This window comes from Odocoileus virginianus, chromosome 9, assembly GCF_023699985.2.
Source record: "Odocoileus virginianus isolate 20LAN1187 ecotype Illinois chromosome 9, Ovbor_1.2, whole genome shotgun sequence".
In the NCBI taxonomy this organism is placed as follows: Eukaryota; Metazoa; Chordata; class Mammalia; order Artiodactyla; family Cervidae; genus Odocoileus; species Odocoileus virginianus.
In genome coordinates this window covers 57,945,663-57,968,864 of record NC_069682.1, presented here as the reverse complement: position 1 = coordinate 57,968,864, position 23,202 = coordinate 57,945,663, and the positions used below count along the sequence as shown (strand labels likewise).

The 23,202-nt window shown below is 52.1% G+C and overlaps 1 protein-coding gene across 1 annotated transcript; it reads right to left on the bottom strand.

Annotated features, from left to right (window-relative positions):
* Positions 1-515: 515 nt before the first annotated feature.
* Positions 516-18,681, bottom strand: BPIFB2 (BPI fold containing family B member 2). Its single transcript, XM_070471848.1, is given in 16 exon segments — positions 516-759; positions 2,704-2,780; positions 3,140-3,203; positions 3,507-3,552; positions 3,722-3,789; positions 4,279-4,449; positions 4,793-4,794; positions 4,999-5,053; positions 5,283-5,468; positions 5,740-5,831; positions 8,352-8,412; positions 10,088-10,148; positions 11,603-11,749; positions 12,905-13,009; positions 15,198-15,291; positions 18,570-18,681. Coding segments are annotated over 16 exon segments (1,383 nt in total). The 3' UTR covers positions 516-717.
* Between the last annotated feature and the right edge of the window lie 4,521 nt (positions 18,682-23,202).

Below are 23,202 nucleotides of genomic sequence, written 5' to 3'. Positions count from 1 at the left end.
TGCTGGTGATGGAAGAGGGGACTGGGCATCTTAGGTCTGAATCCTAGGAAGGCGGCAGTCCTGGGGATCTGCCATCCCCCAGCTCGGAGACTCTGGGCACACTCCCCTCCTTGCTGGGGCTTAATCTCTGCCTCTGTGAGATGGGACTGCACGCTCTGCCCTGGGACTCTCAGAGCTCTCATGAGGTTCTAGGAGAAGGATGGGATGTGACTCTGAGAGGAGAGATGCCACCAGGTGAGGGCACACGCCTGAAGTACCACTGTGGCATTCGTAACTTCAGCTCATCCACGTTGCTCCCCTGGCCTAGGAGGTGATGCTGTCAACAGATATGGTCAGCAGGGACATGGCCACATCCGCTTTCTTTCCCAGGCCAACTTTGGGGGCTCCAGGGACAGACAGGACCAGGCCTTGCATGTAGGGAACTGGCCTCCAGTACACAAAGAGTTTGCTGAGCCTGGCTAGAAGTTGCAGCTCAAGAGTAGGTGTTTAATGCAAGATCTGTACAGCCTGGAGGAGCTCTCTGCTCCCCACAAGAAGGGGATGAAGGAAGGAAGGGAGTCTGGAGGGAAGGGGCCAGGATGGGATGAAGCAGCCCGGCTGGGCCAACCAACTTGCTGGTGATGAATAAGAGTGGTGATGAAAGTGTGGCTTTGACTCAGTTTCCCAAGTGGCTCAAGGCAAAAGGGTCCCCAGAGCAGCTCTCTCAGGGGTCCCCCATCAGCGCTGGTACAAGAGTCCGCTGGACACCACGACATAGCCCTGAAGACAGAGACAACCATGGGCCAGGTCAGAAGCCACACAGGGACCATAGGACCCCCAGCCATCCCACCAGCCTGGCTCTAAGTTCAGGCTCTGCCACTCTTGCTGTGTGTATCCTGAGGACAGCCATTTGCCTCTCCAGCCCTCAGTTTCCTGCTGTCTCTTGTGGACAGTAACAGCAACTGCTTTGCAAGGCTGCTACTGATAGATGGATGCAGCCAGATCACACAGGCAGAGCACTTAGTGTGGAGCGTGAGCTTGATTCGGGCTTCATACGTGGTCAGGACCACCTCTGTTTTGTGACCTGGAGTTCAGACCACTGAGTATCTTCTCCAAGTCCAAGCCTCTCTAGCAAAACCAGGCATACCCCCTCAAAGTGTCCCCTACTGTCTACACTGCACTACAGAAACTTCCTGGGGGCCTGCTGATCTTTTCTTTCCTTCCTTCCTTCCTCCCTCCCTCCCTCCCTTCTTCTTTCTTCCTTCCTCTTCCTCTTTCTTTCTTCAATCTTCATTGAGCCTCTACTACGACCCAAGCCCTGTGCCAGGTGTTGGGAACCCTGCAGAAAAATAACCAGAACCAGTCCTTGTCTTTGTGTAACTTGTGCATGGTCCAATAGGGTAGCCATTAGCACCTGGCTAATTACAGTTACCACCTCTTGTCCACAGTTTCATTTACCCAAGTATAACTATGGTCCAAAAATATCAAAAGGAAAATTCTAGAAATAAATAATTTTAGGCTTTAAATTCCATGCCGTTCTGAGTCACATAATGAAATCCCATGCCATCCTACTCATCCTATCCTGGATGTGAGTTATCCCTTTGTCCAGTGGATCTACACTGTATGTGATATCCACCCATTCGTACTATCTATCCACAGTTTCAGGCATCCCCTGGGCATCTTGGAATGTGTCTCCCCCTAGATACACAAGACTACTGTACATTTACATTAAGTAAAATTAAGTAAGATTTAGAATTCACCTTCTCAGTTACACTGATCATATGTTGAGGGCCCAATAGTCACCTGTGCCCAATGTGTGACAGTGGCCACTGCCTTGGACAGTGCAGACCTCTATCCTTGCAGGAAATTCTATTAGGCAGTGCTGGTCTAGGGACCTTTGACTTCAGTCCCACGTGGCCTGATTTGGGGGTGCCAAGGTGAGTCAGCCACTGACCTTGCCCAATAAAGGAAGTCTTGGGGAAATTCCCACTAAAAGCCCTGCTCCCACGTGTGCTGATGGTTACTTCTTGGTGGGGGGGGGCAGGGCGCAGGTTATTACCTGCCAATTGCCTTGGGACCATAGTTCTCAAGCAAGGAGGTCATCCTCCCTGAAAGCACTCAGCCAGTCCCTCTTAGGGAGTGTGAATGACACGGATGTTGGGCTTGAAGGACCTTGGTTAAATTTTCTGTCCCATGCACATCTTATTGAATGAATTAGGAAGAATATTGTCCTTTTGTAGCTCAGGTGAAGCAGAAAGAAGTGGTAGGATGTCATCCTGGGCCCACAATGTCTGATCCCAACATTGGATCATTTTAGAGGGGTCAGGATCCCTTCCTACCATCTGGCCTGTGGAGATTTGTGTACAACCCTGGAAAGACTCCCTCTCTCATCCTCCCCCAGACTCCAGAGGGGTTGTGCCTATCCAAGGGCACAGAGTTACAGTACAACTGGTCTGAATCCACTGTGACTTGGTATGATATTTGATGAGGGTGAGTGAAACCTTTGCTCCAATGTCTCCTTACATTTAGAATTTCCCATCTCATCGCAGCTGATTCATGGCATGGTCTGGGCAGGGGGGCATTCCTAGGCCTGGCTGACCCTGGGCCCCACTGTGTGCTCTAGCAGGAAGGGAAGGAGAGAGGTGACCGGCCCCTAACCTCCCCAGTCCCAGCCTCCCTCCAAAGATGAAGGAGACCCCTCTGGTCACACTGAAAGGCTCTCACCTCCTGGATAAAAATCTCAGGGGTGACATACTGGAGATTGACCACGTGGGGGAGGGCAATCCCCATGCCCAAGAGAGCTGCAGGAGAGAAAAGAGAAATCAAGGTCAGCCAGTAACGAAGTGCCACCTGGAGCCAGCCCTGCTCTGAGGTCTTCACATGCATCATGACACCGAGGTCCACAGATACTCAGGAGGTGGGAACTGCTATTACTATACCCACTTTATAGAAGGGAAAACTGAGGTTAGGGGAAGGAACAGAACTTAGCTAAGATCACACAGCTGCTAAACAGCTAAGCTAAGATGTACACACAGGCAGCAGGACTCCCAAAGCCACCCTCTTAGCCTCTGAGCCTGGGATGTAGGGAGGGGCCAAGATAGAGCAGGCATGCAGGTGGAAGGGGCCAGAGGGGCCACCTGGGGCAGAGGGCAGAGCTCACCATTGAGGTGGTCCAGCAAGGGCTTCTCAAACACTTCGCCCATGACTGTCTGGACGTGGTCTGTCTGCAGCCATGGAGCCAGGGAGATGGGGACCACAGGCCCATCCCGGCAAGGGGCCAGGAGAGACATGTGAACACAGAGACAGATCAACCGACAGAGGTATAGCAGGAGGGATGAGAACAGATCACCCCTGTCCAGTCTTCAAGCAGAGCCCAGCTACTCCCAGGGTCGTGTCAGCATCAGGCCCCCAGGAACTGCTGGCCTGAGAGTAAGCTAAGAGACATGGGCACACACTCCCCTTCCCCGGGCTCAGGGCCTGCCCCACCCAGCGAGGGGGGTCTCTGGAGACCCCAGCCCCATACTCACATCAATGAAGCCCAGATTGGAGGAGGCTACAGTGAGCTGGACATTCCTGAAAGGGAAGCCAGAGGAGAGGGGTGGGAATGGGGCCTAGTGCCTCTCACCTGCTTACCATACTAGCTGTACCCCAAGCTCCTCTGACTGACACTGTGACAGGCAATTGCAGGCCCAGTGCACAGAGGAGCATTCTGAGGCTGCTGGGTCCAGGAGGCCTCACTTACCCCAGCACAGATGTGGTCCCCCGAAGCCTCACCTTGGACACAGAAAGCTGGAGGCTCAGGTTCACTACCTGGGCACATGGGGAGAGCAGGGTCAAAGGGCACAGAACCGTGTGGGAACTCTCAGCTGGCCATCAGATATCCCAGTCTCCCACCCACACCCCATCCATTCAGGTGTTTGTGGAACACAGGCCACTGGGGAGGTGAACGACAACCAAAGAAATCAGACAAGATCCTTTCAGAGTACGCTGGGTGTCACAAAGGAAGAGTGGTGTGTGGAGAGATGCGGGCCATCTAGAAGCCTGCCTGGAGGAAGACTGCAGCATTTAAGCTGAGACCTGAATGATGAGGAGAAGCTAGCCTTGCCAAGAGTCAGGGGAAGTGTGTCCTAGGCACAGGGTAAAGCATGTGCAAAGGTCCTGAGGCAGGAAAGTCTTGGCACATTGATGAACAGCAAGGAGACCAGTGTGGATAAAAAGTGAGAAGCGTGTGGGAGGAAGTGAGGCCTCCTTGAGAGTCACCCACCTCCTGGCCAGCCCCATCCAGCCCACCTCACTCACCACATTGAGGGAGAAGAGGTACTGGAAAGCCGAGTTGGAGGTTGGGGCCAGGACTTCCACGAAGGGCTGCAGCCGCATTGTGGCATTGTTGGTGTGGAACGTGACTGTGGGCGTGGCACCCAGCCTCACCTTGAGCACCAGGGGCATGGGTTCGGGGAATTGACGGGCCACCTAGGGAGCAGAGGGGTGAGAGTGAGGAGGGCACATGGGGGCAAAGACTGGGGTGGGCTCTTCACTCGTCATTCCATAGATGCTGATCAAGCCACCACTGTGCTGTAAGTGTCTGGACCACAGAGGTGGGTCCACCCCTGACTCCCGCCCTCGGGGACACCCAGTTGATGGGTGGCCACATGAAGACAGTCACAGCCTGTGATCTGTGCCAGGAGGGAGGGTAGCTCAGGGATGTGGGAGCACAAGGAGGCCCCCGGATCAGACAAGGCTCCCGTAGGAGGTAACCCTTGAGCTTGGACTTGGATGGATCAGGGAAAGGAAGCAGAGGAGACAGTGTAGGCACTTCTTGCCCGCTGCACAGAGCGGAGGAAATACTGTGATGCCTGGGCCAAAGGAAGGGCCACCCCAAGACAGAGAATGTACAGATGGAAGGGCAGATGCTGAACCCCACTAAGAGCAGATATGAGCCAGCAGAGACCCCAGAGCCCAGAGAGCCTCCCACCCCAATCCCAGGTCTCAGCCCCTGGAATGACCAGAAACATCACCCACCTCAGGGGATGAGCTGGCCCAGCACAGAGGTGTTCAGCGGGTTGTTACTCGAATTCTGAAATCAACTCCCAACACATGGCAAGTTTTAGAACAGTCACTCCCCAGGCCAGACCACCTCTTGTCTCCCCACCCCACCCATCTGTCTAACCTTTCCAGTAGCCACGCTGTGGCCCCAAAGCTTCAACTGCCCCACCCACCAAGGATTTGGCCTCTGCAGGGTCTCCCCAGGCTGGGCAACAGGGCACTCCTGCCCCATGTGCCAGGGCGGCAGGACCAGCTCTCACCAGCTGTGCTGTGACGTCCAGGTTGAGCGCACCAGCCTTCTGCAGCAGCATGATGGCAGAGTCAAACAGGTCCTGGGAGAGGCCCACGGTTGCCATGGCACCCTTGGTGCCCACGTGCTGTGGCAGCACGAAGGGGGTAGTATCCACAGGCAGGACGATGGGTCTGCCCAGCAGGAACAGAACAGCCTGTCGGATTGGGGGTGAGGAGGAGAACAGAAGCGGGGCCTCAATAGGCCGGCGACTCCATGGCAGATCCTGGGCTGTGAGATGCCACCCACCCCCAAGATGCCACGTGTGTTGTTAGCCTCAGCCCTTTGCCTACATGCCACGCTGCCTCTTGGAATGCCATCCCAGCTCCTCTCCCCTCAACTCTCCTGCCGCTTTAGGAATCTTGCAGAACACCAAGGACTCTGGCGGCAACAAGGCCCCGGCTCTGAGTGGAGCTGGAGGCACTTACATTGATATCCAAGGAAATGTAGTCGTTGGTGATGGTAGGGGTGTTGATCATGGAGTAGCGGACCTGAGACTCTGGACCCACAGGGCTGAGGCCTGAATGAAACCAGGGTGAAGAACAAAAGATGACATACTCAGCATTACCCACCAATGCCTCATTTAGCCAGGCTTCCCAGGTGGCACTATTGGTAAAGAACCTGCCTGCAAACACAGGAGACATAAGAGATATAGGTTTGACCCCTGGATTGGGAAGATGCCCTGGAGAAGGGAATGGCTACCCAGTTTGGTATTCTCTTTTTTAATGTTTACTTATTTTTAATTGAATGATGATTGCTTTACAATATTGGCTTGATTTCTATCATACATCAACATGAATTAACCATACGTATACATATGGTCCCTCCCTCTTGAATCTCCCGCTCAACTCCTACCCATTCCCACTCCTCTAGGTTATTACAGAACCCCAGTTTGGGTTCCCTGAGTCATATAGAAAATTCTCATTGGCTATCTATTTACATATGTTAGTGTATATCCATCAACAGATGAATGGATTAAGAAGTTGCGGTACATATATACAATGGAATACTACTCAGACATAAAAAGGAATGCATTTGAGTTCGTTCTAATGAGGTGGATGAACCTAGAGCCCTATTATAGAGTGAAGTAAGTCACAGAGTGAAGTAAGTAACTATCATATATTAACACATGTGTATGGGATCTAGAAGGACGTTACTGATGGACCTGTTTGCAGAACAGCAGTGGAGACACAGACATAGAGAACAAACTTAGGACGAGGGTAGGGAAGAAGAGGGAGCTGGTGAGATAAATGGAGAGAGTAGCACTCCAGTGTTCTTGCCTGAAGAATCCCGTGGGCGGAGGAGCCTGGCGGGCTGTGGTCCATGGGGTCACGAAGAGTCAGACATGACTGAAGTGACTGAGCACACACACGCCCGCACACCTCATTTAGCCAGACCCAGGCCAAGAAAAGAGGCGGGAAAAGGCCCCATGAGTAAGCAAATTTAAGTTGCAAAAATACACACCCAAGAGTGCTCACAACCTGCTGATTCTTAGACACCATTCTAACAGTTTGGGTTTCTTCTTTCCCAATCAGCAGAAGACTAAAGACCCTAAATCAGAAAGGAGAAGGGTCATTCCAGGCACAACCATCCCCTGACCAAGCCAAGATGGAAGCAAAGACAAGGGCAAGAGCTGATTTTTGGTATGAACCTGGGTCCAAGGCATTTTGATGAAGACAATTCCTCTGAAGGGAGAGAAGAGACTAAGGCTTATTGAGTTTATGGCATACCAGGCACCTAATCCATGCTGTTTTGTACAATAGCAACACGTTGGAAAAGTAGAAATTTTGATTCCTATTTTTGGATGGAATGATTAAGCTCAGAGAGATGGAGTGACTTCCCTAAGGTCACACAGCAAATGAGCCAGAATTCATACTCATATCCTTTGATTCCAAGTCAATTTTCCTTGGCCTCTCAGTACCTCCTGTTAAGGTAATATTGGGGTTGGGGTCGTGAGGAGAGTGGGGGAGTTCAAGATATGCTCCCCAGACTTCTAGCTGGGCTGTGAAGTGTGGACAGGATGATAGGTGAACATGTGAGGAGGAGAAAATCCAGGTGAGCTGATTCATGCAGGGTGTTGGTACCATGCTGAGGACTTTAAACTCAGAGCTTCTGATTTTCCATCTACAAATTGGGGATAATGATGCAACCTCATAAGATTGGTAAAATTTGCCCAAGAAAGCCAAAGAGCTACCCTGATATAAAAACATTCACTGAAGAAGTCACTACAGATAAATGTGGACCCTGCCCGACATCCTTCCTGGCTTAACACCAGTACGTCGCCCTGCACACCTGTCCCAGGCTGTGTAAGGGGTTAGATACAACCCCCAACTCAAAGGCAAAACCAACCAATGGCCTAGTGCAGCTGCCAATGATAGACAGCTCTGGATTTCGCAAAGTCAGTGATGGCAACACAGGAGAAACTCCAGAGTCCCAGGCAAAGGAAGCCCTCAGGTGCGAGAAGGTGCACTTCAAACAGAAGCAGCTTTGAAAATGGGTTTGTGAAGAAAGAGAGGATGCCCTGAATTTACTTGGGGATCACTGAGCACAGATTTCCTCCCGAATCACCAGAAGATGCATTCTTTGATCAGTCTGGGAATGGGTAATTACCAATAGTTCTTCAATTCTGATAAATACCACTAAAAAGATAAAGCTGACCTACTTTATTGCTTTTAGTTCCATATTGTAAATTGAAGACCTATCAGAGGCTTGTCTCTGGGGAAGGAAATGGCTCACTCCGGTATTCTTGCCTGGAAAATTCCATGGACAGAGGAGCCTGGTGGGCTACAGTCCATGGGTCGTAAAGAGTCAGACACAACAGAAGTGACTTAGTACACGCATGCATGCACACACGTGTGCACACACACACACACACACAAATATTTAAAGACTTGGTTCTACAATTTGGAGAATCCCAAATTCCAGGATGACTGATCTCCCAGAGGTCAACTCTGATGCATAGCAGGAGTCTTTGAAGGGTCATGGGGATCCCAGAGGATTTCAGAGGCCCCAGCCCCTTCTCCATGCTCCCCGGTCTTACCAATTAAAGTGCCCAGGTGGACATTGAGACCTTGCACCAGGTTGGAGATTCTCAGGCACAGCTGCAGAAAGACAGAGGTGGCTCTCAAGGCTGGGAGGGTCTAGAGACCCTGTCCAACTTGGACACCAAGGCCTGGGAGCCCTTCCTTCCTGCACCAGCCAGTGGGCTTCTTCCAGCACCTCCTCTGGACCCTGGGGTCTCAGAGCGGATGCTGGGGCCTGTGGGCACTGAGGAAAGAACAGGGCTCTGGGCCACAGCAGAAGTGACCACAGACAGGTCCAGGAGACCAAGCCAGGTAAGCCTGCTGCATACCAGCCCAGAGGCCCAGCTGATGGAAGGATGCTCCCCGCAGTGGAGGTAGGCTGCAGTCAGCAAGCCGGGCCAGGGAGACAGGAGTCCTCCCAGCCCAGTGGGCCACCAGAAGTGGATTAAACTGGGGTCAGTGTGACAGAAGGTGGGGCAAAGGAGAGACTGCAAGCCCGGGGGTGGTCTTAGCTGATCCAGGGAGGACTTAGTGAGGCGAGACCAAGAAGCAGCTAGTTCAGTTCAGTTGCTCAGTCTGACTCTTTGCAACCCTATAGACCTCAACACTCCAGGCTTCCCTGTCCATCACCAACTCCTGGAGCTTGCTCAAACTCATGTCCATCGAGTCAGGGATGACATCCAACCATTTCAACCTCTGTCATCCTCTTCTCCTCCTGCCTTCAGTCTTTCCCAGCATCAGGGTCTTTTCCAATGAGTCAGTTCTTCGCACCAGGTGGCCAAAGTATTGAAGTTTCAGCTGAAGCATCAGTGCTTCCAAAGAATATTCAGGACTGATTTCCTTCAGGATTGACTGGTTGGATCTCCCTGCAGTCCAAGGGACTCTCAAATGTCTTCTCCAACACCACAGTGGAAAAGCATCAATTCTTCAGCACTCAGCCTTTTTTATGGCCCAACCCTCACATCCATGCTTGACTACTGGAGCAGAGGAGAGGACTACACTGCCTTCTGCCTCCCAGCCTCAGTGTTCTCATCTGCAGCATGGGGATCCTGAGGCTTACCTTTTGAGCATGTGAAATGGCACACAGTGGGTTGACTTGGTCTCCATTATTGCCCCTACTGGAGGTAGGGTGGGTGGGAAGGGGCAGGGAGGGACAGTTGGCGACCCCCAGGGACAGGACAGTGGGGCCCTGGCCCCTGGGACACCGTCGCTCACCAAGTCAGCCACCCGCAGACAATGACAGGAGCTAACATTGCGGCCTTCATGGCAATGCTCACTCTCCCCAAGCTGCTGTAAACTACACAAGGTGATAATGCTCTCAGCCCCACAGCCTGCCCACCAGGGGCCAGGTAGGGACAGTTGTCCTCTCCCCTTACAGACGTGGAAGGAGGGGCGGGGGGCCAGCTGACTTGTCTAGGGTCCCAGCTGGGAGGAGGGGACCCGGATCACATCCGCCCCTGGTGCCCAGGCCCTCGTCCATTCCCACTGTGTTCTCTTTTCAGAAGTTTCACGGCCCTGAAAGCACTCCCCTCCACACAGCACTGGGTCTGAGCGGAGGAGCCTCCCTCCCCTCCAGCCCCACAACCGCAGGTCATTGCTCTGGACCATCAGCCCCACCTCCTCCCCGGCCTTCTAGGGAAAGTGGAGGAACCCCAGGAGGAGCACTAACAACCCCCGCTCCTCCGTGCCTGCGACCCCCCTCTTCACTCGCTGCCACCCCGCATCCTGCAGGCTCTGGCAGGAGGTCCTTTACCTTGCTCTGAAGCACAGCTCTGATGTGACTCTGCAGCGGGGCCAGCATCGCGGGGGCTGTGCTGAGGAGGAGACCAGAAAAGGCCCCCGAGCCCAGGTCAGCACCAGCGTGGCCTGTCTCTCCCCAGAGCCAGGGGTGCCAGAGGAAAGTCTGTGCCCACACCACACCCTGCCACATGCCAGGCATGGAACCAGCACGACTGTCCCCATAGTGGAAGACGCCGAGCCACCAAGAAAGGGCCATTGGTCTCAAGATTTGGAAGTGGCCAAGAATGAGGCCAGGCAGAGTAGGGAGACAGAGGGTGTTGCAAAAACTGGACTTGACCACGTTCTTGGCCAGCTGGCTTCAGGGCCACTGAGCCCAGTGAGGTGGGGCTGTGGCTGGCGGGGCCCAGGTCTGCTCCTTGCATGGGCCCCATTTCTCTGTGGCAAACCTATTACAGTCCCTTCCTCACTGAGCCGTAGGTCTGAGTCAGTATTTCAGAATGGGGATCCATGAGAAGTCACGGTTCCTTGGTTCCCTAACACGCTGACATGAGGCATGGCCCAGCCTCGCTGAATGGCCTCTTGGGGAGGCGGGAGGAAGGCGCCAATGTTCTCAATGGCATCAAACTCTGGGCTTCTGCTTTCCCATCAATAAACCATGAGCAGACCCTGCCCGCGAGGACCATGAGGGACCATGGGGATCGTGAGTTACACAGGCTGAGCAGGGGGCCCAAGTGGGAATAGATTTATACCCAAGCCTTGTCTGAGGAAAAAGTCCAGTCTTTGGGTAAATGTTGCTCCCTTTTAAGATAAAATACTCAACCACCTTGCAGTGAGTCCCCACCCATGAGCGGGAAGGAGTAGATACAAGGCAGAGGAATTCATAGCAGTGGGGTTGATCAGGCTGCCAAGTTTGAACCCGTGTGCTAACTGTGTGACCTTAGACAGGTCACTTAACCACTCTGTGCCTCCATTTGCTCTCTTGCAAAATGAGGGAAATGACTCCACCGACCTGGTAGGACTACTGTGAGATGACTCAGAGAAAGGGCCCAGAACGTGTCCAGCACACAGTGGTGCTCTGGAGGTGGATTGGCTGTCAGCCTTAGATGCCAAAACAGAAGCAGCCGCCTGACTCATGGGGAGAGCTTGGCGGGTCCCAGCCCCTCCCTGGGCCTCAGACTCCTCATCTCCGCAGTGCGGGGCAGTCCTCTGAGGTTCCCAACAGCAGCTGCCAGCCCAGAGTCTCTCTCCAAATAGGACGTTAGTGGGCAGTGTGCGTTGTCACATGGCGCAGAGCAGTGGTGGAGCCCACTGCTCCCCACTCGCTGTGGGACCTTGGGCATGTCCCCTCCCTTCTCTGAACTTCAGTGTCTTCAGCCATAAAATAGGTATGATGCTGGTGGCGATGGAGCGGGGCAGGGGCCAGGCTGGCTCTCGGATCCATCATCGGAATTGGATGAAGTAGAAAGTTCAAGAAACGGCACCACAGCCTCGGTGTCTAGGGTCCAGCAGCCCAGCCTCCAGTACCCACCTGTTGTGGCCATCAAACACGATGGCTTTGTCGAAGATGGAGAAGCAGCTGGAGATGCTGACCAGGGGGGTCCCGATGGAGCCCTGCTCCACGGAGGTGTCGGCCAGCAGTGCTGTGGGGAGCAGCAGGTGCAGGGGCTCCGGGTCACTGTGGGGACACCAGTCCTGAGCCCGAGTGGCACTGCCTAGAAAGCCCGCAGTGACAGATACAAGACCCCACAACCTCCCCCACCCAGGGGCCGGTGCCTGCTGACCCCTTAACACAGGCGGGGGCCCTACTCAGCATGAGATTGTTCCCCCCTCCCCCGGGGCAGGCAGGACACACCCCCAAACTCCACTCAGGGTCACAGACATTGCAGCTGATGGCTGTGAGCTCTGGCTCCCTGCACCCTCTTACTGTGAGACCCTGGGCTAGTCATTCCCCATACTGAGCCTCAGATTCTTCTTCTGTAAAAATGGACATCAGATTGGTGGTTCTTATCTCACAAGGCTACTATATTGAGTTTTCTAAAGACAATCATGTGAAAACATCCTACCTGAAGCCTGGCCCACTAGCGCTCATAAAAGGGTAGTATCAGGACAGAGGAGTTAAAATAAGAACACACAACCCCTAGTTTGAAAATTAAATGCATATATAGTGACTGATGCATAGAAACAAGTCTAGTATTTTATTAAGCACCAGGTGCCTTGCACATGAAAGGGGTAATATAATTTTAATCACAGCAGTGAATCCATCCACTCAAACCTCCATTGCTTGCTAAGTCTCTTTGGTCGTGTCTGACTCTTTGCAACCCTATGGACTGTAAACCCCCAGGCTCCTCTGTCCATGGGATTCTCCAGGCAGGGATAGTGAAGTGGGTTGCCATTTGCTCCTCCAGGGCATCTTCCCAACCCAGGGATTGAACTCGCGTCTCTTATGTCTCCTGCACTGGCAGGCAGGTTCTTTACCACTCACACCACCTGGGAAGCCCTCAAACATACTTCTATGGAAAGCCCATAGACATGTTGCAAAGTTTTGTTTTGTTTTCTTTTGCTTTGGTTTTTTACAAAGGAGGGACACTGAGGTCAGAGAAGTGACTCTCTCCATTTGCATAACTGTTGAGCAGGGTCTGGATTCTCAGAAATTCTCTCACTGTCTTACTCCCCCATGGAGGATGGGAGAGAAGGCACTGGAGAGAGAGGGTGCTGAACAGAGTGAGAAGGTCTGAGCTGGGATCTTGGGAGTTGCTAAATCCCTTTCGTCCGTTTTACCCTCAGAGAGTCCTTGAAAATCCTCCCACTCCCAACAAGGAGACTGACTCACCGGAAGATCTTGAGAGTAAAATTGGTGGCTGCCAACAAGCGTATTCCAAAATTGGCAACAAATGTCAGGCGGAGGTGGGACACATCGACGTTCAGAATCTGAATCCTGTAGGGTAGGAGTCAAAGTGACAGGGCAATCCCCTTTAAACCATGGCATCAACTCTGGGGAGGGTGCTCGGAGCCTACCCAACTGTTGGTATTTATAAAGGACCTCTGACAACTAAAACCATGGGATGAGGAAGAAGTAGTGAGTTCACCATCATAGGGGGCATGCAAGCAAGGTTAACCAACCAGCCAGTAGGGAAAAGATGCAAAGGGCATCCCAACATTAGGCATGAATTAAGTGAGATGATGATTACTCAGGTCTTGGAGGGATTTTAGTTTCTGATGGAGATCTGGAAAACTGGGAAGGTAGGGAAAGAAAAACTTTGGAATCCACAGAAGGCAGAAATCCTCCTCCAGTCAGCAGCTTTGGCTTGTAGCACTTCAGCAATGGAAAGCTCAACTCCTTTCAAAGCTGCTTGTTTCGATCGCTCAACACTCTCCAGCTAACCTATGATTTCTTTTTTCCTGAATAAAAGTGTTTTTTTTTTCTCCTGCACAGTAGTTAATTGTGGGAGGTGGGGGCACTACAAAGTGGTATAAATGTTAGAGTGAATGTGTTAGTCACTCAGTTGTGTCCGACTCTTTGCGACACATGGACTGTAGCCTACCAGGCTCCTCTGTCCATGGATTCTCCAGGCAAATGTTAAAAGTCACATCAAAGCACCCTCTGTTAGCACTTGGGTGACATCTTTCCATGACTCTTCTTGGGACACAAGCTGACCTAGAACCTACTTCTTTTCACTTGACAACCATTCTGGATGTGTTCCCACATCTACAAACAAGGAATCCTGGCGCTGTTTTCCAACAATCTCATGATTGAGCCTCTGTGTGGCCAGACTGCAAATCATTTAGGGATCCTCGACCTCAGGACACTGATGCTCCCAGGCCCGACATCATCAGCCCAGCCCTACCCCAGGGTCTCAAACTGGGGGCTTCCTCACCAGCTGCATTTTCACTTGCCTAGCATTTGCAAGTTTTAAACATTTTTTTAAATGAGTTGTCATCATTCAAAACTTTAGATTTTTAAATACACAGATATGGTTCTGGGCTCTCCTGTGACAATGCATAGAGTGGTGGAACCTGCCATGCTTAGCACTATTTAAAGATTGGAGCAGAAGGAAAGTCCACTGGGAGCAACTGAGAGAACCCTTCAGCAGCCCATGACATGAGAGGTTCCGCTTTCATTCCTTCCCAAGTAAATCCTTTACTAAATATTTGAGTTTGTGTGTTGTTTCTAACTCTCTCCGCTGGGGAGGATGGGGGCAGAGAGGGAGGTTCAGGAAGGAGGGGATATATGTACACAGATAGCTGGTCCACTTTGTTCAGCAGAAACGGACACTGCATTGTGACGCCGTTATACTCCACATTTTAAAAATTAATTAAGAATAATAACAAATGTAAAAATAAGATCAGAAGAAAAAAGCAAAACCAAACAAATAAATCTCTTCCTCAATTCTCTCAACATCCTGACCAGGTTTAATTATCTCCAAGAAGTTGTTATTAAGCTCTTTTTAATGGCTTCAACTTTGTATCGGCATACCGCATTTATAAGCTTCGTACCATAGAGTGTAGCATCTGTTCTCACAATGCAATATACACAGGAGGAAGAAAGTACCTGTTTGTTGTTGATGACGATGATGTCAGTAATGAAGAAATAAAACTGCTGCTAGCAGCGGTCAAAAGATGTACATGACTTTTTATAAGAATATACATATATACATACATGTATGAGTTCCTAAACATGTATAGTATATATACATGCATATGCAGATGGATTTTCTTGGAAATCAGGAGTCTTGCCTATAGTGAGTCTGTTTCCCACTGGATGGGGACAATTAGCCCAGTTCCTACAAGTGTCTGAGTCTGAGGTGCTCCCACCTGCCTCTGCCTTTGAGTCTCTGCTTTGTGGGGAAGGGTATATTAGACTCACATTTGTGTCTAGATTCAGTGTTAGGCTTTTGGAAGAAGTAGCCAAAGTCCTGCCAGCCCTGGGGACTTAGGAACCAGAGTCTTAGATTCTGTGCATAGAAATCTACTAATTAAGAGGCAACAGACCCTCTTGTCTGGTCCCAGCTCCTACAGCCTCTTGTGCCCACTCACCTGGCAGGTGGGAGTATCTAATCTGGTGAGGGAAGCACTCATCTAGCTGGTGGGGAGGGGAAGCACTCACCTGGAGTTGAGCTACTCACCTGGTGGGCTGGAAGACCCCTCCACTCCTGTCCAGGAAAAGCGGGACTGTGACCTGCAGGGCCCTCTGGAGCGGGGCTTTCCCGGCTTCAGCCGCTGAGGGGCCAGAGCAGGGCGATGTCAGGCCGTCCTCAGGAGCAGCCCACCATCTGCCCCATACCTTGGGTGAGAAGCACTCAGAGATTGGAAGGGGTGGGCTCGTCCACAGGCACACAGGGGGCCACCTGAGGTGCATGACCCTACAGGGCCCTCCCAGACGTGTCTTTCCTCTTTGCCCCTCCAAATCCCACCTATCTACTCTCTCCTCAAAAACAGTAACAGTAACACCCTTTGCCCTTTTGCAAGGCCCTGATCAGTTGCCACCTCCTTGGGAGCTTCCACAAGGCCCCAGGATGAAGGAGCAGTTCCCCGCCCTGCGGGGAGAGGGTGGGAGCAATCTCTCCTGCAGGCTGAGGGCTCAGGAGCCCCTCAAAATCTAGGTGCAGACCCACCTCTGCTACTCACTACCTGTGCAGCTGCCCCGTGCCTCAGTTTCCCTGCAAATCAATCTACAATGATTAGAACGGTAGCTGTCAGCTTTCTCAGGAACTGGCACCTCCCCTCCCCCTGCACTTTCTCCAGAGCTTGACTTGGGCAACTGTGGTGTATGCTGGAGCCACAGACATCAAGGACCCGTTCCCAGCCTAGGTCACCGCTTCCCATACTCTTTCTTTATCCATACCAGGTACCTACTGGGAGCCCATAAGGCTGAGTATCTAGGGAGCCGGCTGCTCAGCTTTTATCTCAGGCACCAGTCGAGAGCTATATTGGCCCAAGACGCACATGAACGTGCACTAGACTCCTGCAGAGGACAGCTTCTTAACTCCATTGGCAGCCAGCAGGCTTCCTCGGCACCTAGCAAGTTCCAGGGTTTGACATCGCACCATGAAGTGCTTCTTCCAAATTCCTGAAGGATTGTTGTGGTTCAATCGCTCAGTCGTGTCCGGCTCTTTGAGACCCCATGGACTGCAGCTCGCCAGGCTACCCTGTCCTTCACTATCTCCTGGAGCTTGCTCAGATTCATGTCCATTGAGTTGGTGAGGCCATCCAACCATTTCATCTTCTGCTCACCCCTTCTCTTTTTGCCTTCAATCTTTCCCAGCATCCGAGTCTTTTCTAGACAGTGTGTCCCCAGTGAAACATCCCTGTGACCCTTGCAACAACAAGAAGCCAATGCTCTGCCATCTCCATTAAGATCTCTGGATCTCTGCCCTCATGATGGGATGGTTCTTCTTGGGTCTTCACCTCAGCCTTAAGGGTACTGGTTTTCCCTTATATCTACTACTCTTGTGTTCTTTGTTCACTGACTCAAGGGACATGAGTTTGAGCAAGCTCTGGAAGATGGCGAAGGACAGGGAAGTCTAGCATGTTGTAGTCCATGGGGTTGCCAAGAGTCTGACATGACTAAGCGACTGAACAACAACTTGTGTTCTTTAGAATTCTTCGTAACTCTTACTAGCCAACTCCCTGTTACTCCAGTTCTCTCTCTCAATATAGATTAAACTTTCCTTGTTCAAATCACGCACTCAAAAAAAAAAAAAAAAAAAAACAGAAATGGTGCCTGTCACATGGGGTCCTTGGAAAGACCCATTCAGTTCACAATAAATATTAGCTCACATGGCTATTTGTAATAATAATGGCTAGCACTCCTATCATGCTTCCTTTATGCCAGGCATTGTTCTGAGAGCTTTAGCTTTCCTCAAAATTCTATGATGTCAGTGCAATATTATACCCAGTTTACCAAGAGGTTGAGGACCTGGGCAAGAAGAAGTTGGATCTGGGCCAAGACACCCAGCCCTCCAGGCCCTGGACTTTCTCCCACACCTGGGCTGCTGGGCCGATGGAGGTGCTAATTAAACAATCAAACCTGAGTAGAATTAAAAGGAGAGGTTGGGGTGCAGGAAGGACGAATCAGAGGAGGAACCCAGTCTGAACTTCCCTCTGACTTGGCGGAAGACCTAGGGAGTCCCTGTGTCCCTCGAGGCCTCAGTTTCCACAGACCCTGGAGCATAAAGGTGTGGTCTCCATGCTCCCAAGGCCCCTCTCCTGCCTGACTGTGGCTGAACTGGACTCACACCCAGGCTTCTGGACTCCGTCCACAGTTCTCCCCTGACATGGGCTTGAACCCTGGGGCTTGCAGGACGGGATGGGGAGGATGACGCAGTATTAAGGAAAAGCCTCCAGCCTGGCCATGGAGGAGGTGTGTTGCAGTGTGTTCTTGGCAGTTTGTTTCCACTGAGAAGAAACAGGCAGGTGCAGCTGGGAGGGCTGCCTGGAGACAGAGGAGGCTCACACAGCACGTGGCGGGAGGGGGGCCGGGTGGAGTGGGCCTGCAGTCATCCTTGTGCCACTCCGACACGGATCACTGACAGCTTTCACTGTCTGCCCATCTGTCCGAATACAATGTTCCGGAAAGCGTCGTGCGCCCCAGGGGGGACCCTGCTGCTTCCCTGAGCCACCTGCCTCCACAACCATTTGTGTTCCAGAACTCTTGAAAGTCCCCTCCACTGTCTGACCTGAGTTCCTCACGTTGCTATCTGACTGTGGTCTGGCCTTGGGGTAAAGAGTTTCTGATCTCTCACCTCTGACCTCTCACCAACCTTGGTGGGATCCCAAAAGCCTCCCCAGGGGCAGTTGCAGGGCAGTTTTTGTCTCATCCTGGCCTGGATGTCCTCATTTTGCTCCCTGCTCCGGGATTAGACGGGACTTGGAAGGAGGGAACAGAGACATGGGATAGACGCCTTGCAAAGAAGGGCCCAGAGAGGGGCTGGTTCTTCTCCCTGGGAGGCCATCAGGGAGGGCCCAGCTCCTGGATGTTCCCAAGTGCAGTGCTAGATGTGTCCCTCTGCAGCACATGTGTGCACACAGCCCCCCACACACACACACACATCCCAGGGTGCAGAGCCACAGCACTACACAACCCGAGGTATGCACCATGGCCTTGCACACATGCCAGTGGTTAGGCACCCTCCCAACCCTCAAGTATGCAAGTGGGCACATCATATCTCCATGGATTTTCAAACTCATACCAGACATGCATAAGCAAAAGGAGCCCCTCAAACCAACCCGTCCTCACATCACTTGGGCATGGAAACCATGTGCACACTGGACAAGGCATGTACCTCCACTCATGCATTCATTGAATAAACATTTGTTGAGCAGCACTTTCTGGGGCCTAGGGACACAATGACAGAAGAGAAATCCAGGTCCCCATGGGGGTTGAGTTCATAGATACACATATACATTTAGGATGTACACACACCTACAGGCATGGACGCCCAAGCTCACCCTCTCGCACACACACATGGCCGACAGCCTGACAGCACATCTCTTACCGTAACTCAACACTTCCTTGTTGAGTCTGAACACGGTGCCCGGCCTGGAGGCGCTGACCATGGGCAGCAACAGCAGCGCCAGCAGCAGGCCCAGCCCACACGCCCCAGGCATGGTGGCCCTGGCCCCTTCCCCCCAGGATCTGTGGGCTGGAGTGAGGACAAGCATCAGGGAACTGGTCCAGAATGGCCCCACCTGGGGTGGTATAAACCCCATCCCAACCTGGAGGTCACAAACCATGAGCGGAGATCCCAGCCCTGCCCATGACCCCCCACCCTGCACATCAGTTTTTGCATCTCTGCTCTGAGAAGAATCCCCATCCCAGCCTGCTTCTTCAGCAACCACAGTGGCACCTGGTCTGGACATGGTCCCAAGGCCCAGAGAAGACATGGTCTTGCCTAGGACCATGCAGCAAATTAGGAGCAGGTGCGGGACCCAAGTCATGCCAGAGGAGGATGGGGGGACTCCCAGATGGGGAGACTGAGGGCAGCATCCCACCCCCAGGAGGGAGCCTAGGCCCAGTGCCCCAAGGCCAGCGCTGTGTTGCCTGATGTCAGGAATTCAGTCTGGCCTTGTGCCCAGCTGTCCGAACCCTCCAGGGAAGGATCCAGGGTGCTTCCCATCCTCATCTTATCCTGTGCCAGGCGAGGAAATGTCCTAAGTGTAGGCCTCTCACATGGCCCCCAGCCTCTCCCCACCCAGCCCATCTCAGTGGACTTAGGGAGAAGGAGTCAGGGGGGACCAGGGTGGGGGGTAGGGGGCTGCTGCTCAGATAGATAACTAAGGCCCAATGAGGCGGCACTTGCCCAGGGTCCCACAGCAAGATAAGCGATGGACCCTTCCGCAGAAGGCTTTTGGAAGTAGCATCCCCATTGAACAGATGGAGAAATCGAGGCTCCTCCCTGGAGGAGCTCCAGCCCCATATCTATTCCTACCTCAGGCGGTTCCCAGGACAGGTAGACTCTCAGCCCCAGCCAAGCCCTCTGCAGTCCCAAGCAGGTGTGGAAACTGCTTTATGAGGCTCCCCAGTGCACAGGGTCCACCAGGGAGGACCCAGGGAGGGGCAGGTTTGCTTGTGGTTGCAAGTGTTTTCCCTGCAAACATGACCTTTGCCAAAGTATCTCACCCCACGTGTGCAGTGGGGTTGCCACGTAGCAAGCTTACTGCCAAGCTTGCTTACCCGCTATAAGACCCTGGGGCTGGGCAGCTCTGGAACCTCAAAGACCAGCAGACTTGTAGAAGGATGGCTACCCCAGGAGACAGGCCCAGGAGGAAGGAGGTGCCCAGAATCAAGGAGATAATCATTTATAGGTGGAATCTAAAATAAATAAACTTATCAATGAAACAGGGGAGAAGGCAATGGCACCCCACTCCAGTACTCTTGCCTGGAAAATCCCATGGACAGAGGAGCCTGGTAGGCTGCAGTCCATGGGGTCGCTAAGAGTCGGACACGACTGAGCGACTTCACTTTTGCTTTTCACTTTCATGCATTGGAGAAGGAAATGGCAACCCACTCCAGTGTTCTTGCCTGGAGAATCCCAGGGACGGAGGAGCCTGGTGGGCTGCCATCTATGGGGTCGCACAGAGGACACGACTGAAGCGACTTAGCAGCAGCAGCAGCATGAAACAGAAACAGACTCACAGAGGGAACAGACTTGTGGTCACCAAGGCAGTGGGGGGGGAGGGATGGACTGGGAGTGTGGGGTTGGTAGATGCAAGCTATTACACTTGGAATGGATAAACAACAAGGTTCTAATGTATCAGTCAGACACAACTGAGCAACTACCACACACACATATGTGTATAACTGAGTCGCTTTGCTGTAAGGCAGAAATTGTCACAACATTGTAAACCAACTACATTTCAATAGAAAGATGTAAACAAAAGCAAAGACATAGGTCAGGAGGATGGCTGACCTCCCCTCCTGCACTTCCACGTGGAAACACGGCTCTTCTAGGAGGAGCAGGAGGCGATCTGAGTTCCATCACCATCATCAGCTGAGCCCCGTTCCTGGTCACACACTTCCCCCTCATCATACATGGAGCCAAAACTCAAAGGGCAACAGAGGAGAGGGTGTGGAGGACCCAGTCCTGCTACTTAGCACTCAGCTTCTCTCCAAAGGCTCGTCCCACTCATGGAGGACTGAGCCCGTCAGCAGTGTCCACAGTACAAACTGCAGCCTCCACCTTGGCCATACGGGGCCCGAAGAACTGAATGCTCCTGAAGGGGTTTGTCTATACATGTGTGTCTCAGGGATATATGTGTGCTCACATGTGTGTGTGTTTATGTGTGTAGTCATGCATACGCAATGCACTAGGTCATCATAATTACTGATGTCAGAGGAAAGTGTGTGTTTGTGTGTGGGTGTGCACATGAAGCGAATGTGTTGCCATCTTGGTTTGTGGTGTCACTTGCCTGTTTATATGAACCTCTATGAGTGCAGGGGTGGGGAGTTCTGTGTCCAATATGTTTAAGTGGACTCAGTATACTGAGGGTGCCCGTGAGGCTGAACATGTATGTGTAGGTGGGTCTAGTGGTCTGTTTCCTGACATTAGGGGTGTGCATGTGTGTTTGTGTGTGTCCATACATGTGTGCACAGGAGGCGATGGCCGAACTACAGGGAAGTCCCCTCCGTTCCTCTGCATGGCTCTGCCGGGCTATAGGCACAAGGGCCCAGGGCCTTCCCCAACTCCGGAGTCCTCCATGGCTCCCACCGGCTCCACACCAGCCCATATTTCAGGCCCAGAGGCCAGGCCTACCCATGCTGGGTCCTCCCCTAGGGCTCACAGAGCAGACAGGAAGAGTAGAAACCATCAGGCCCTTCCCTGAGAGGCCAGAGTTCCCCTGGACCAGTCCGGCCTTTGAGCCCATGCTCCCCTGCCTCATTCTTGAGGCACAAAGGAATGACAGGAGCTGGCTGCATGCTCCCTAACATCCTTCTCCTGGCCCCCACTTACCCACTAATGCATAAGACCAGCCCTCCTGGTCCTCACAGGAGATGAGGCAAAGATCAGATTCAGCGGACAGTGGCACAAATATTGACCAAAGCCACTCTCGGTGTTTGCTCTCCGCATGAACACTTCCTTTTCCTCCACATTTCAAGCACCAGGGGGCATTGGGTGACGGCCAGTAGACACAAAGGAGGGGGCTTCTCACCAGCCCCTCCTCCCTGCAGCACCATCCTGTGAGCACCCGCCACATGGAGGCTAGACTGCAGCTACATCACCCTCCACCCCAGGGATAAAAGCTGGTTCTGCTCACACCTGTGCGTAATAAATACCAGGTGTTTCACAAAAACTTGTTCAATGAGTAAAGAATGTACTGTTGAATGGCCCCTGTAATAATGACTGTGGCAGCATTTCAGAGCTCCTCCTTCACTGAATATTCTTCTGGGCACTGTCTTAGCTTCCTGTCACTGCTGTAACAAATTACCACCAACTTAGTGACTGGCAACACAAATGTATTATCTTAACCATTTTGGATGTCGGAAGTCCAAAATAGGTCTCCCTGGGCTAAAATCAAGGTATTGGCAGGGCTTTGTTCCCTTCTAGAAACTATAGAAGAGAATCCACTTCCTGGCCTTCATTCCTTGGCTCGTGGTCCCTTCTGCCATCTTCAGAACCAGCAAGTTAGGATCATTATGCTGCCGCCATCTCCTCCCCGTCTGCCTCCTTCATACACTTTTAAGGACCTCTATCATTAGAGGCCCACCTGGGCCCACCTGGATAATCTAGCATATTCTCTGATTTCAAGGTTAGCTGATTAGCAACCTCAATCTCATTTGAGATTAGTTAGTTCCCCTTTGTTACATTATCTGATGTGAAGAACTGACTCATTGGAAAACAGCCTGATGCTGGGAAAGATTGAAGGCAGGAGGAGAAAGGGATGACAGAGGACGAGATGGTTGGATGGCATCACCAACTCAATGGATATGAGTTTGAGCAAGCTCCGGGAGCTGGTGATGGACAGGGAAGCCTGGCGTGCTGCAGTCCATAGGGATCACAAAGAGTCAGACACAACTGAGCGACAGAACTGAACTCTTACATTACCTAACAAATTTTTATGTTCAGGTTTTAGCACATGAGCCTCTTTAGAGGACAGTTACTCTGTCTACCACAGGTACTGAGCCTGCAATTTGAGCAAATGCCGTGTCCATGTGAAGTCGCTCAGTCGTGTCCAACTCTTTGCGACCCCATAGATTATAACCTACCAGGCTCCTCTGTCCATGGGATTTTCCAGGCAAGAGTATTGGAGTGGGTTACCATTCCCTTCTCCAGGAGATCTTCCCGACCCAGGAATCGAACCCAGGTCTCCCGCTGGCAGGCGGAGGCTTTACCGTCTAGGTCACCAGGGAAGCCAACTGCCACCAGGGGGCAAAAGTGAATTCATTTTAGTTCCACAATCCAAGCAGAAAAACCATACCCAGATCCACTCTGCATGCTTTTACTTTTCACCAGTAAAATGTCGAACTTTAATTTACTAAGACAACAACACACAAACATTGTTTTGTATTATGTCAAATGCCCACCAGTGAGAAGCTTGCCATTACAGAATAAATCTATGTATAGCCTAAGAAGGTAAGGAAGCCTGGGGCAGAAAGAGTCTGAGAGCAAAAAAAAGCATGGCCTGGATTTT